The 15,910-nt window shown below is 38.0% G+C and overlaps 1 protein-coding gene across 2 annotated transcripts; it reads left to right on the plus strand.

Annotated features, from left to right (window-relative positions):
• The first annotated feature begins 2,719 nt into the window (after positions 1-2,719).
• On the plus strand, positions 2,720-15,616 carry ccn2b (cellular communication network factor 2b). Of its 2 annotated transcripts, none has more exons than XM_054764549.1 (5): positions 2,720-2,868; positions 5,362-5,578; positions 8,352-8,603; positions 10,329-10,585; positions 11,500-15,614. In XM_054764549.1, the coding sequence occupies exons 1-5, from the start codon at positions 2,815-2,817 to the stop codon at positions 11,803-11,805; spliced, it is 1,086 nt and encodes a 361-aa protein (XP_054620524.1). In that variant the 5' UTR covers positions 2,720-2,814; the 3' UTR covers positions 11,806-15,614. The 2 variants fall into 2 exon arrangements, with proteins under 2 accessions (XP_054620524.1, XP_054620526.1); XM_054764551.1 differs by lacking the exon at positions 2,720-2,868 and adding an exon at positions 4,490-4,593 and having other exon boundaries at positions 11,500-15,616.
• The last annotated feature ends 294 nt before the right edge of the window (positions 15,617-15,910 follow it).

Genomic DNA, 15,910 nt, shown 5'->3' on the forward strand with positions numbered 1-15,910 from the left:
CATTATCTTTGAACTAATAATAGGCATAGTGAACCATGAAACAGCAATCATTTATTCATTAATTCTTTTTGGAAAAACCGCGATGTAGTGAGGGAGCGATATTCGAACCACGACATAGCGAGGGACGACTGTATGGGTTTTCATGCCAAATTTCAAGGCTAACTAAACAAGGACGGCTGCTCTTCTTCTATCTTGCAGTCCCTGCATGGATCTGTGAGTGTCAATCACTGCCAGGCAAACAACATACAGTACCCGTTGTTGCCTCAAGGAGATCCAATCCTTGGCAAGGAGTTTCGACACTGGTATTTCTGCAGCACAACCACAACCAGTCTGTTTGTGTCGGAGAACCTCGAACGTGTGTGAGAAAGAACAGAGGTGATTTATGGCAGGTCAAACACAATGTTGTGCCTGCTGGATGTACGTCATTCATCAGGCATCGTGTCAGCTGTTTGGCATGGCAGTTATTAGTCTGTAGTCCGTACAAGAGGGGGTTATGTAATGTTTGTGGCAGGAGAAAAGAGACAAATAACATGTAATAATGTGGTTAGTGGAGAGCAGAAGTCTCCAAGTGCACATAACAAAGACACTGTGTTTTCAGACTTACATAAATCCTGCACCTTTGTCCTTTATTTGAGTAAAATCAAGTCGGTCCTCTTTAGCATGTCACTTCAGGAATATTTATTTAGTTGGCTGCTGGTAAGAAATAAAAGTTCTATTATTTCCACATGTCCTTTTCTCATCTCACCAATATTGTCTGATGAAGTTCAGACTTTAAAATGAGGGTCATAGGTGTTCAGACGCCACAACACATCATGAAATGATCCCGGGTGACAGCTTTAGGTCAAAGTGTACAACAAAATCCAGGAAGACAGCCTGTTGGATACCAGGATCAGTCAACAGCGGCTGGGAGGACCGGAACAAAAGCATCTTCTTGGTAAAAGTCAATGAGGCGTTAGTGGATCAAAGAGGACCTTTCCATCAGGCATGGTGCATCTGTCTCATCCATTTGAACTTCCTCCTCGGGATGTTTTGCGTTGGTGTGCTCACACGTTTGCTAATTCCTTCTGGGTTTTCCCGTCTTAATCCCCGGGTGGAGGACTGGTCAGCAAAATCAATATTTTGCCAACCAAAGTTTTGTCTCGACCAGTTGAATCTGTTGGGTTTTTCCCGCCTGTGTGATCAGTTTATGCAGTTTGTGACCCTTGGGTGACCTCTTGTCTTTCTCAAATTGGTTGTGCTGAGAACATCATCTGACCCTAATCCAAGCCATCTGCAGGGCTTACTCAGAAAATTGGAGCTAAACAGCTCTCTCTCAGCTGATAACTTAGTCAAAAGTCGAATGTTTCTTAAGTCAAACATCTATTGAAAAATGGTTTGCCCCCTTCCTGATTCCTTTTTTTTGGGGGGCATGATCAAACAAATTTAAATATTAGTCAATGACAACACACCTGAACACAAAAGGCAGTTTCTAAATGAAACTTTTTATTATTAAGGGAGAAAATAAATTCAGACCTACATGGCCCTGTGTGGAAAAGTGATTGCCCCAGCATTAAAACATAACTTAACTGAGATGAATTGAGATCTATCAGTGTGGAAAAGGTTATAAAGCCATTTCTAAAGCTTTGGGACTCCAGTGAACCACAATGAGAGACATTATCCACAAATGGAGGGAACATGGAACAGTGGTGAACCTTCCCAGGATTGACCGGCCAGGAGTGCCGTCTCCCAAAACATCCTGAAGGAGAATGTCCGGCCATCTGTTGGTGACCTCAAGCTGAAACCAACTTGGGTTCTGCAGCAGGACAATGATCCAAAACACACCAGCAAGTCCACCTCTGAATGGCTGAAGAAAAACTAAATGAAGACTTTGGAGTGGTCTAGTCAAAGTCCTGACCTGAATCCTATTGAGATGCTGTGGCATGACCTTAAAAAGGTGCTTCATGCTGGAAAACCCTCCAATGTGGCTGAATGACAACAATTCTGCAAAGATGAGTGGACCAAAATTCCTTCACAGCGCTGAAAGAGACTCATTGCAAGTTATCACAAACGCTTGATTGCAGTTGTTGCTGCTAAGGGTGGCCCAACCAGTTATTAGGTTTAGGGGGGCAATCACTTTTTCACACAGGGACATGTAGGTTTGGACTTTTTCCTCCTTAATAATAAAATGTTTCATTTCAAAACAGCATTTTGTGTTCAGTTGTGCTGTCATTGACTAATATTTAAATTTGTCTGATGATCTGAAACATTTACAGTAAGTGTGACAAACATAAAAAAAAAATAAATCAGGAAGGGGGCAAACACTTGTTCACACTGTAACTGTTTTAAAGGTGTCACCAGGTCATCTTCTTTCTCTCCCACTTTCTACACAGAATATGACAACTAGCTACTGCAAAAGGCCTTGACTGAGAAGAAATAACTGAGTTGTAAATGGTAGCACACAGTATATTAATGCATTGTTTTGAATAAAAGTTTGTAAAATATTATTGTAATGATGAAAACCCAGGTGCGCCGTCATTCAAACTGCAGTTGGCACCCTCCGCCATGGCTTTTTATCCACCACACCCATGCACCAATGATCGGGCAGCTTGTCAGCATGCGAACCTTTTGAATCAAAATGTTTTCATCGCTCACAACACAGTGGCATGGGCTGTAGTTTGTCGGGCTACACCCACTGTACTGGTATTTAAGCTAGGTCCCCTCCCCTCCATCCTTTCATCAGTCTTCTCCAAGCAGCTCGACCAGACGCAGCCTCCTGCCACAGGAACCAATAGGCCTACTAGATACAACTGAGTGGACATCAGCTTGTGAAGAACTATGTCCGTGGAAACTTTCACCACATTCTCCCTTCTTCTGTTCATAATCTCACTGGTAAGTTTTCTCCTTATCAGTCAGCATGAATTGGGACTTAGAAGCTCTTGGGCAATAAGTCATATCAATTTGTGAATATGAATCGTTCTATATGACAGCTCATGATCTGACAGTTTACATAAGTAGCTGGAATAACAGTATGTTCCTGATTATTTATCATCTGTATGGCTACAATAATGTAAACATGGATAGCAAGCAGCAACCTTTATGCTGTTGTCTGTTGTCGCCCTCTAGCGGCTCTCTGTGCATGTGTCGAACCAGAACAATATACAGTAGCATAAAAAGTGTCCAATCTTTTCACAGCGTAAGGTAAAATTAAAGGATACGTTGGCCACTTTGATATTTTACATTTTGTAAACCAACCCATGTAAATATGCTAACAAGTTATATATATTTAAAGAGGAAAAAAAACCTGCAGCATTTTGTTATTGGTGACAAAGTTTATTATTACATTTATTATTACTTTTTTTATTATTATTACAGCTCCTTTTCCCATTTTTGCTGTTGTTGCTTTTCAATTTGACAGATATTTCAACTGTCTTCTTGTAATTTTTTTCATAGCACTGCGAATTTGTTCCCATCATATTTTGACTTTTTTCACGTAATAGCACAACTGTTTCCCAGCCTGATTTTCCAAAAATTGCAGTTTTATTCTTTGTTTTGTTACTAATATTGCAAAAAATTATTGCAGAAATTATTGTGACGTTTTAAAATATTTTCTCATAATATTAAAACGTTTTGCTTGTAAAATGTTTAGTCATGATGTTAAAATGTTTTATATTATTCTAATAGCTCTACTTTATTCTCTAAATTACTGCTCTTTTTACATTTTTCTTGTTTAATTGTATTTTTAAAATGTGTCGAGAGCCCATAAAAAAATGGCCACAGGCCGCAAATGACCCCAGGGCCACATTTTGGACACCCCTGACATAGCAAATAAGCTTTTATTACATTTTAATGAGAAGTGTTATTATTATTATTGTTATTTTGAAAAAGTGTGTTGCAAAACAGACTCAAATTAGCCAATCATCTCCTATAAACAATCACATTCTGTATACAGTAAATTTGGTTTACTTGGCAGCACTAAGATACAAAAACTGGATCATTTAAAAAAAAAGACCTAAGAAATATATAAGACAAGTACCAATACGAGTTTAAAATAAAAAAAAAAACAACTATTTAACTTCTCCATAATACATTTCGTCCAGCAGGGCAGTTAATTGACCAATAGCTCATGAGCTCATGCGCTCCCCTTGCCATGGATGCCGGGCCACCATGGCAGCCATTGGCCAATGAACTGCTCTGCTTGACGAAATGCATTATGAGGAAGAAGTTAAAATAGTTGTTTAGACAACAAAATAGTGTTCCCTCGCTCCATCGCGGTTCACATTTTGCTGATTAGCTGTTTGACTGATTGTTTTTTAGTGCTTCTTTTTATTTTATTACAGCGATGTTACAGGCCAAGCCTGGCCCTTTAAGAAGAATTGCATTGTGGGAAGTTGAGTATCTCTCTCTCTCTCTTCACTCGCTGGTCTGTCTGCACCTGCGTCCTGATTGGCTGTAGACCATTGCCAATCAGTCTCCTGTGTTTTCGCTAGCTTGCTTGCTTGCTGGCTCATAAATGAGTCTTCGGTCGGAAGGACTGCAGCAGTATGTTTTTAGAAGGATACAAAAATGCTGCAGTACAGCGGAACGGCGCCAGGACGGTCACAGGAGAAAAAATACGTGAGGATTTAATAATTTCTTGTGTCCTACCGGTAGCTTGACCATTAAAATTCAAACGAAAGTGTGAACTTCTTTGAGAGTGTTTGAGCAAAAGAGAAGTGTGATAAAATGCTATTGCCTGTCTGAGTGAGTGTACAAAGTGTATGGTGAGGAGTTTTACAGCCTTAAAACATATATAAGCATTGTAAAAAAATAATAATAATAATAATAAAAAATAAAAAGGATGTCTACTTTGCGTATTTCACTTACTGCGGACTATTTTGGGAACCTATCCGCTCCATAAATGAGGCAACAGTGTATCCGAACTTTTCCTGGAGAAGGATAGAGTTCATGTACGTCAGGTACTGCACAAAAGACCACAAATATGTTTCAGTTCATACAAAAAAATAAGGACTAACTTAGAAATTCATGGGCTTTAGGTTGAGTCCTGAAAAGACAGTCACTCTTATCTGTCTTATTTTTTCTAATTATATCTACTACATGATAGGAGTGTAAAGGTGACTATAGGGGTGTTATTTAATGTCTCGAGGGCTCTAATGATGTTAAAAAGTGTATTTACAAGGTCGTAAACAGGTTTTCTGTGCTCTAACGACAAAAATATTCCATTTATAAATAAGGAATCTTCCTTTGTGGAAATAAAGGGATTAACAATCATTGTTTAAACTGTCTAAACTAGCTTCTATCTAAACTTGGACATGCTGGTTTACTATTCATACTTTTTTTCCTTCGTACAGCTAAATCTCACATTATTATGTGTGTTTGTTGCAGACAGTGGCCCAGGATTGCTCCCAACCCTGTGCCTGCCCTGCAGACCCCCCTCCCTGTCCAGTAGGAACAAGCTTGGTGCTGGATGGATGTGGTTGCTGTAAAGTGTGTGCCAGGCAGCTTGGCGAGCCCTGTACCCTGCTGGAGCCCTGCGACCACCACAAGGAGCTCTACTGTGACTACGCATTGCTGAGTGACACTGACACTGGCATCTGCATGGGTAAACACACCCTCTATATTCATCTGCCGTCGCACTCACAGCTTTACATTGAACTTTACGGCTGCTCAGCATCCAATAATTTTTTCTACACCAGGGGTTGTCCAAAGTGCGGTCTATTGCCGTCTGCGCCGTTTTTTTAAAAATGGAATTTTAAGAGAAAAGTACAGTAAAAAAAAAAAAATCAATAGTAATTTTACAATAATAAAGTCAAAATATTAAGAGAAAAAGGTCATCATTTCACAAGAATAAAGTAAAAAAAAAAAAAAAAGTCATTTTAGCAGTAAAGTTGAAATAGAAAAAAAATACATTTAAAAAAAAGTCATAATATTATGAGGAAAATGTCATTTTAGTTCATTGGCGTAAAGTTGAAATAAAGAAAAAAAAATATTTTTTTTAAAGGTCGTAATATGAGAAACGAAACAAAGAATGAAGTTGTAATTTCTGGAAATTTAGGTTGGGGGAAACTTAGAATATTATGGGAATAAAGTCTAAATATTATGGGAATGCATTCATAATATTACCAGATGAAAATGTACAAGAAGAAAGTTGAAATATAAATTGAAATTATGAAAAAAAAACAAAAAGAGAGCAGAAATGGGAAAAACTGCAGAAATTTTACGAGAATACAGTCAAAATATTAAGAGAAAAAATTGTATTCTAATGAGAAAAATTTCAGAATATAAACTCATAATATTATGAGGAAAAGTAATCATTTTAGTAGCATGGAGTTGAGATATAAAAAAAAAGACATTTTTTAAAAAGGTGTAATATTATGAGAAACAAGTAATCTAATATTACGGGGAAATAAATATTGTTATGGCAATATTGGAATGAAGTCATAATTACAAGAAAAAAAAGAGGAAAGTTGAAACAGTTGGGAAAAAAAAAGTTTGGACGCACCTGTGCCACACACACACACACACACACACACACACACACACACACACCTTCTTTCTGTCACACAAACTAAAAATATAGTGTTGGATAATCACAACTTTATTTATAGAGCGATTAAACCACAACCACAGTTATAAACAAAGGGCCGTGCATTAAAATAAGTAAACTATAGGAGATAGTATGTCTTCTATAGGATAGAAGACATACTGTTGTTAATAATAGTGTGAACTGCCTGCCAAAGAAGGGTCAGAGGTAGGAGCAGAGATGAGAACCAACCTTGTCAGTACAGAAGATGCTTCCAAGCAAGCAGGATGAGGGGCAATAAGAACGGAATCAATTGTTCAAAATAAAACACGTGGGTTATGGCTACTAAAGGTCATACTATTTGATAGGCGTTCTCTCTTTGCCTCTTCCTCTGTGCTCTGATTGTGGCGCCAGCCGTCCTTTAAAATTTGAAATGACACCTGGAGTAGGGCCCTATGAAATCGTTTTATTTTATTTTTTCCCAATTTCTGTTTTATTTTTTCCTAAATTCCATTTTTTCCATTAAAATTTTTAAAAATTCCGTCATTTACTTTTTCCACTTATTTTATCACCATACATTGTGTGTGTGTTTTGTTTCAGTGAATAAAATGACAGTCAAATAAATGCAAAATCCTTACGTTAAATGTTGCAATACATCATTGGACAATTTTGCCCAGTATTTCAGAAACGGATGTGTAGCTTTGCTAACTTTTCTAACTTTTCATTGCTACAAAATCCTCAACAGACGATCATATCCATGCTTGTGGTTAACGAAGGTGTAGTTGCAGATGCAGTTGTAAAAGCTTTATTATGACATCCTTATTTTAGTAACACTATTAGACAGGATGTGCGCCGCTCTTATCTTGAAGGCCAGAAGTGTGGTGTGTGTGTGTTGTAAATGTGTTATGACTGTTGCTCAGTGAGGTAGCTAGCTGTGTGGCTCTCGCAGCCGTGGCTGTCGTCCCTATTTCACACGCACAACTTGCACGAAGTCAGCCCAAGGCAATCCTAAAATGCTCGATTACATTAACAAGCACCAAAGCACAACTCACACTGGGTGGCACACACACAGCTGCATTAGCATGTTCCGCTAAACTAAGCTAACCCAGCTAGCTTACTGGCTACTGCTGTATGTGCTGTACTCTCACGCTCGGTGGCAAGTAAGAGTTTCAAAGTTTTTTCACCAAATTAGCCGGTGTTTTGAGCGGTCCGCTGGAGAAATACTTCCCCACGCTAACGTTCCTTCTCCTCACGATTACAGCATTTCATTCACACTGTCAACTTCTGCGAAATTTTGCATTTAACAGTAGGTTTGGGTTTTATTGGACGATTCCGCAGAAATTATAGGGACTACTGGAGCTTGTCCTTCTTCCACTTGCTTTTCGGCCCTCCTGCAACATACTGGCAGCGCGGGTTCTGTCGTTGAACTAGGGCTCTGGTTTAATTTTAGGTTTCTTCATTTTTAAATAGTCCAAGATTGACTGGCAGGAGGAAGGAAACCAGGAACAGAGTTTCTCACTCACTCACACAAGCGTAGCTTTCACACGAGCGTAACTTTCACTCTCAGCAATTGCTTTATATGCTGTCTATACTATCATTCAGGGCTCTTTGTCGAACTTCCTTGTTGATGCTAGAGTCCAGCGCTGTAACCAAATATATTTCTCTTATTTTTTTAATGCAATTGGAAAACCTTTCAAATTGTGTGTATTTCTCCAATAGCTACACGGTCCCCAGGACCAGGAAGAAAGGCAATAGCCAAAAGCCAAGAGAAGCAACAGCCTTTAGAATCATATTACCGATAATGTGAATGATGAATGGCAGTGGGTGATGGTGTCTGTCTGTTTGCCCACAGCTCAAGAGGGTCAGCCGTGTGACTTGGGTGGCATCATCTACCACAGCGGAGAGTCCTTCCAGCCCAGCTGTAAACACCAATGTGTGTGTATGAACGGCGAGATCGGTTGCGTGCCGACATGTCCCAGTAACGTGCGGTTGCCCTCCCCTGATTGTCCATACCCTCGCTCCATCCAAATTCCAGGAAAGTGCTGTGAAGAGTGGGTGTGTGACCAGACGCCACAAGACCACCACTACCAGTCAGTGATGGGCGGTCAGTACCGGCTCTGTTGCCATATTTGTCACACCATACACAGTGGCAGCACGTATTGCAACTCAAACATGACTACATTTGTCTTCAAAATTTGGATTATTATTCGGAAGCATTGCTGAACAAAATACACAGCATGGAAAAAGGATGTTTTTAAAAAATGGAATTCTTCTATGGTGAAGACTGCACACAAGGGAGAGCATAGGACACAAGGGGTGTCCAGCAAGGGCCACATAGTGAGGATGCAAGGGCCAATATTTAAAAAAAACAGCGTCTCAGCTTTCTGAAATAAGTGAAAAAGCCTCTTATTAGTGTTTTTTTTTCCCATTTTTGCATTTTTTAAATTTTATTTTTTGTAATATTTTGACCTTCTTAAATAATATTCTTTTTGTAATATTATGACTTTATTCCCATAATAGTATAACTTTTTCCCCAACCTAATTTTCAAAAAATTTAAACTTTAATTTGTGTTGTTTATTTTTCATAATATCATGACTTAAAATGTTTTTTTTCTTTAATCTTTCCAACTCTATGCTACTAAAATGACGTTATTTTTCCTCATAAGATTATATATATTTATATATTATTATAAGTATGTATATATATATATAAGTAAATATAATTATAAGTTTATATTTGTAAAATTGAGGCGTTTTCCCCGTTACATACAAATTCTTAATATTTTGACTTTATTCTCATAAAATGACAGCTGTTTTTTCCTTCTGCTGCTGTTGTTGTTTTTGTTTTTTTTTAATTTTCCAGCTATTTCAACTTTTTTCTTGTAAATGTTCTTCTCGTAATTATTACTTAATTTTACTTTATTCCTGTAACATAACTTTTTCCACAACCAAATTTTCCAAACTCCAAACATTTTAAGTATACAACTTAAAAAAAAAAAAGAAACATGATTTTCTTTAATATTTCAACTTGATGCTACTAAAATGACAATGTTGTTTTTCCTCGTGATATTATGACATTATTGTTGTAAAAATACAACCTTTTCTCTTCATATTTTGACTTTTCTTTTGTAAAATTACTGCAGATTTTTCCATTTTTGCTGTTTTTTTTTTGTTGTTTTGTTTTTCTTTCTTGATAAGTTATATTTTTAGTATGTGCTGCGGGCCAATAAAAAACAGTCACGGGCCCCAAAAGGCACCAGGGCCACATTTTGGACACCCCTGGCAAAGGCAGTGTACTCTTGTGCAGGACTATATATAAATACAGTGTTCCCTTGCTACATTAGATTCACTTTTCGCGGATTCGCTGTTTTGCTGATTTTCTTTAAGGGCGATTTTGCATGTTTTTTAATTTTTTAACAGCATATGAGCACGCATTGTATTCTGCAAAAGGGTACAAAAGCCGGAAGAGGCACGGTCAGAGGAGTGAATACGTGTGAGTCACTTAATAATTTCTTGTGTCCAACCTCGTACATTGATCGTTAAAATTCAAATGAAATTTGAACTTTGAGAGTGTTCAAACAAGAGAAAAATCTGAGAAAATGTTAATGCCTGTCTGAGAATAGTGTAGAAAGCGTATTGTGAGGGGTTTTACAGCCTTAAAACATATATTGTGAACATATTGTAAACAATTAAAGTTGGCTACTTGGCGGATTTCACTTATAGTGAGGTATTTTGGGAACTTATCCCCCGCGATAAACGAGGGAACACTGTATAACATATATACAGAAAAAGATCATTTTTTCTATAACTCCATCACCCGTCATTGCAGAGCCTTCTCAGATTCATCCTCTGCCCTCTTCACAACCCATCCCTGGCGTCACTGAAGTGTCCTTTCATGCGCCGGAAGCAGAGAGTCCCAGAGACAACTGCATAGTCCAGACAACCGAGTGGAGTGAGTGCTCGGCCACATGTGGCATGGGGGTCTCATCCCGCATCACCAACGACAACCATGGATGCCAGCTGGAAAGACAGACCAGGATCTGCATGATCAGGCCGTGCAACAGCCAGCAGGAGAAAGAAATTAAGGTTTGCCAGAATGTTTTTCAGAATGTGATGTGTTTCTGGGATCAGATCTTGAGTTGAACCTCTCAGAGTCCTGTGCTTGCACCCACTCACGTTTCCTCATAGTCAGGTGGAATAGGAAACAGGATAAGGGGTAGAGAATGAGTGAATCAATGCAATTTATACAGTAACTGAATGGAGCAATTTCCGTAGAAATTGCGTGTTAATGTCAAAAATGTTGAATGAATGTAGAAATGTTGAACTCCAGAATGAATGTGAATGAATGAATGTGGTCTGAAAGCTGAAGAGCAGAAGCTGTACTGGAATGTGTGAATATTGAAATGGAGAATGCATATAAAAATGTTTAGAATGAATGTTGAAATAGTTTGAATGTGACAAATGTTGTGCTAATATAGTTTTCCGGGGAGCCTGAACCCACAACAAAGGTTGGCAAATGCCCACACTACCGCCTGAACCATGCCTCCGTGCAGAAAAAGTGGAATAGTGGAAAGTCAAACTATTATGGGAATAGAGTCATAATATTATGAAAAGAAAACGTAGAAAGATTATTTCAGAATAAAGTTGAAAAAACAGCAAATATGGTGAAAAAAGAGCAAAGCCCAAAGTTGATACTAATATAATTTTTTTCCACCTATACCAAAAAGCTGGGGGCATTTGCATCTCGTTAGACATTAGTTAGATACTGTAGATGCATATGCAGTTGAATTTCACACTCTGAAAAACTGAAAAACAATGAAATGTAGGACATTTTCATCACTTTCTAAAAACGGACGGCCAGGACAGGACGTGAGGGACCTTTGGGCACCCTTTGTTAACCAAACCAACTCTTAAGCTTTCCGCAAATCCAGGCTGGTAAAAACAACGGCAGAGCAGACTGACAGATGATTGTTTTGATGAGATAATTGCTTCTTCCACAGAGGGGGAAGAAATGCGTGCGGACACCGAAGGCCCAACAAGGAATGCGCTTCGAATTGTCAGGGTGCTCCACCACCAGGATGTACAAACCAAAGTTCTGCGGCGTTTGCACCGACAGCCGATGCTGCACGCCTCACATCACCATGACTGCAGAGGTGGAGTTCCGCTGCCCGGAGGGAGACGTCTTTAGGAAACAGATGATGTTTATAAAAACGTGCTCCTGCCACTACGACTGTCCACGTGACAACGACATCTTTCTGGCGTCCAACACGCGGAGGATGATCGGAGACTACGACCACAGTATGTGATATTGGTCCTCGAAAGGTTTTTGCACTGACATTTCTCACGTTTTTTGCCCCAACCTGACCACTACCCACCAAAAATTGAATCTTAAAGTGGCATCAATGATAAGATTTGTTGCTGTAAACTTAGTTTAGTGAGACGCTACATCTTGCGAGGAGGTGTTACTGGAAAGTCATGCTAGGAGAGGTGGAGCACTCCATATAATCCGTTTTTCATTTTCTATTCTTGCAGGGGGGTTATTGCCAGGTGTGTAAAGCATAGGAGGTACAGGTCCAAGCCACAAAACCTCAAAACTACAAACATTATTGTTATTGACAGCTTTCCCATGATTCTTGAACCAGCAAATTTGAAGGCTGTGTTCAAGGGATTTCATTCAACATGCAACATGGAGAAGGAAATATACATACAGTACATATACTGTACATACACATCAATGGGCGCCACACACAGGAGACCACTGCAATACGCAATAAGTACCCAGAACGCAATCGGTGCCCCATATGGACGAGGATTACGTCACTTCCTCCTTTAGCAAATTTTAATGACAGCGCTTCTGCTCTGAACTACTTTGCTACCCCCAAATTCCCTCCACATCTGACAGCCAATCAAAACCGTGGGAGACTCGTACAATTCGCGCTGGATGTGAACGCGTCACTCACCAGTGTAGCTGGTCACAGCCGCTCGTCGCCTCCCGTGTGCAGGGTTTCGCCAATCTCAGTTGTTTGTCGCCTCCCGTGTGTGGCGCCCATAATGGTGCAACTGTAGAAGTAACACACGGTACGGTCCGTACCTAGGTGGTTGGGCTGTGGGAGGGGTGTCCAGTGTATGACCCGCTGCTGCCAAAACAACAAAAACAAACAAAATGCAAAAATTAGCAGCAATTTGCCAAGAAGAAAGTCAAAATATTACGAGAAAAAAAGTTGTAGTCTCTGAGAAAGAGTCCATTTTAAGAGAATAACACCATAATATTAGAAGGAAAAATAACATAATTTTAGTAGCACAGTGTTGAAATATTAAAGAAAAAAGGCGTTATTTATTTAAAAGTTGTAATGTTATGAGAAACAAAATAAAGCTGTAATTTTTGAAAAATTAAGTTGCGGAAAAAATCGTAATGTTATGAGAATGGAATATTATGGGAATGAAGTCATAATTATGAGAAGAACATTTACAAGAAGAAAGCTGACATAGGTGGAAAATAAAAACAGCAGAAATGGAAAAAAAACAACCAGTTGTTTAAATTTTATGAAAAAATGAAAATATGAGGAGAAAAAAAGTCGTATTCTAACGATAAAAGTCGCAATTTTCCGCGAATAAACTCATAATATTATGAGGAAAAATGTCATTTTAGCAGCATAGAGTGGAAATATTAAAGAAAACATTTATTTTTTAAAAGTCATAATATTATGAGAAACAAAAAAAACAACAAATCTGTCATTTTAAAAAAATTAGGTTGCAGAAAAAAAATGTATGTTACGAGAATAAAATACTGTGGTAATAAAGTCATAATTACGAGAAGAAAATGTACAAGAACAAAGTTGGAATAGGTGTAAAATAGAAACAGCAGAAATGAAAAAAATGGGTCATAATTTCATTAAAATATTAAGAGAAAAAGAGTTGAAAATAGATATAAAATGTTAATATTAAAGAAAATAATAATAAATATTATTAAATATTAAAGAAAACATTTGTTATTTTTTAAAAGCGATAATATTTTGAGAAACAAACTGGGGCACAATTTATAATATTATGGGAATAAAGTCAGAATATTACAAAAAAGAAAATTTACAGAGATTATTTAAGAAGGTTGAAAAATTGGGGAAAAAAAAAAACAACAGCAAAACTGGGGAAAAAGGAGCAAAGACAGAAGTGCATACTAATATTAGGCTTCACCTCATCCTAGGTTCCCAAAGTGGGGTACGCCAATTGTAATGGGGTTACGTGAATAAAAATTTAAAACAATTAGCGCCTAACACTCTCAATTACGAGTGTGCCTGAATGCTTCACGGCGCAATGGCGAACAGAGCAGGAAGGAAACAGAAAACGATGTCGTTCATTGCTCTGTGTGCATCATATGAACAAATAAGTGTGATGATTATTTTGTGCCTTAATAGTGTTTCATCTCAAAGATTTGCTTTCTATTGGTGTTTCAATGCCCGCAGGGTGCCGCGGTGAAAACCTGTCACTTTGAGTGGGGCTTTATCGTTGCTTGTTTGTGTTTTTGTACTTCAGATACTGCTTTATCGTGGTTGTTAAACCTTCCCCTTCAATTTGGTAATAAATTATTATGCAGGCTTAAATCATAGCCAAATTCAATCCATTCAAACGGAAGAATGCCAACATCAGACTGGAATAACTAATAACTAACTGGAATAACTAACTCATGTAAAACATTATCCAAAATGTGACCATGCAAAATACACAATTTTGACCCAATAATAACTATAAAATGAATACCAATATATTGTGTTCAATATTTCGAGTTAATTAATCTCAAAAGGTGTGTGTTTTTAAGTGTGCAGGGGTAGGGGGTACATGGCTTCAGGTCAAATGTCTGAAGGGGTACGCCTCTGTAAAAAGTTTGGGAACCACCGACCTTCATCACAAAGCTGAGATGCAGTTTTTTCTTAAGAAAATGTCTTGTAAATGTTCTTCTTGCAATAATAACTTTTATTCCCATAATATTAGAATTTTTCCCGCAACCTCATTTTCCAAAAATTCCAACTTTATTCATTGTTTTTTTTTCTCTCACAATATTACGACTTGAAAAAGTCTTTTTTTTCTTGAATATTTCAACTTTATGGTAGTAAAATTACTGCTGATTTTTAGTTTTCTCATTAAATTATATTTTTAGAACGTGCCGCAGCCCAATAAAAAAAAAAACAAAACAGCTGACCGCAAATGGCCCCCGGGCCGCACTTTGGACATGCACTATGGCACAAGAGTGCATAATTGTACCTTTTAGGAGTCCATCGGCTTCTCACTAGGGTGGTACCCTTAAAGGTGCCTTGACACCAGCTTGTTACAGCTTCAGAACATATACTGTATACACCCTTTTGGCCCTTGAAGAGATAGAGGACCATAGAGTCCAATAATTATACTTATTAACTCCTATTTAGCCCCATTTCTGACTCTATGCTCTTGTGTACGGAGGGTTTTTGTTTAGTCAAATAGACGATTGCACTTATTTGTTTGGAAAATAGTAATAATATTAAGGGTGAGTGACATATACAGCACATCTCGTGCATGTCTGCAGTCTTATCCACATTGAAATGTTATGTACCTTGACTAATAATTTTACAACATGGCCACATTCTGGCTACATACAGACAAGTTGCTGCGGAGAAGACAGAAAAATACTCGTGAAATTGACAAAATAGCCACAAATGTGTGGAGATGCTGACAGACTGAGGGTAAAGTCATCGTGGGAAGTCTTATTTTTTTTTGACATTGTTGAGGCTGTACAGCGTTCATTCAGCCACAAATGTTTTTATTTGACACTCTGACTGGTCAAACATGTAGCCTGACTACGCAATTTAGATGCAAGTTGACTGTTTACGCCGTATTTTTAAAAAAACAACATAAAATGTGGCAGTGGGTAACTATACCATGTGTGAATATTTGAAGACTGTACAGTTTTGTACTGTAATTTATGTTTGACTTTGTATCATATTGTTTGTTCTTCACTGTAATGACTTCTTGTCTATTGCACTCTTGCCTCTTTTCCATTAAAGAAAGTATATTTTTATAGATACACAGAATGTCGGTCTTGTTCTTGTGGGTAAAAATAGAATGCGTTGTACTTGACTGTGTCACTGCTCCTGCTCCAAAAACAGCTGCTGTGAATTTTTGGTGAAGAAGCAGGAGTATCAGGTTGTGCAAGCGCATAATGACGATGCACATTACATGCAAGCTATTTCAATTTGGAACCTTGGCTAGTGTCATTCATCCGTTCCGAAACTGAAACTAACCAAAAAAGGTTTCCCATACGAAATGTAAATTCAATTAATCCCTTCCAGAAAGCCACAAATGTTCACACAAAACATGTATTTATAAATTCACATGCAGAAAACTGCATATGCTGTAAATACTGTACATATAAATGATGAATGA

This window comes from Dunckerocampus dactyliophorus, chromosome 20 (assembly GCF_027744805.1).
Source record: "Dunckerocampus dactyliophorus isolate RoL2022-P2 chromosome 20, RoL_Ddac_1.1, whole genome shotgun sequence".
Taxonomy (NCBI): domain Eukaryota; kingdom Metazoa; phylum Chordata; class Actinopteri; order Syngnathiformes; family Syngnathidae; genus Dunckerocampus; species Dunckerocampus dactyliophorus.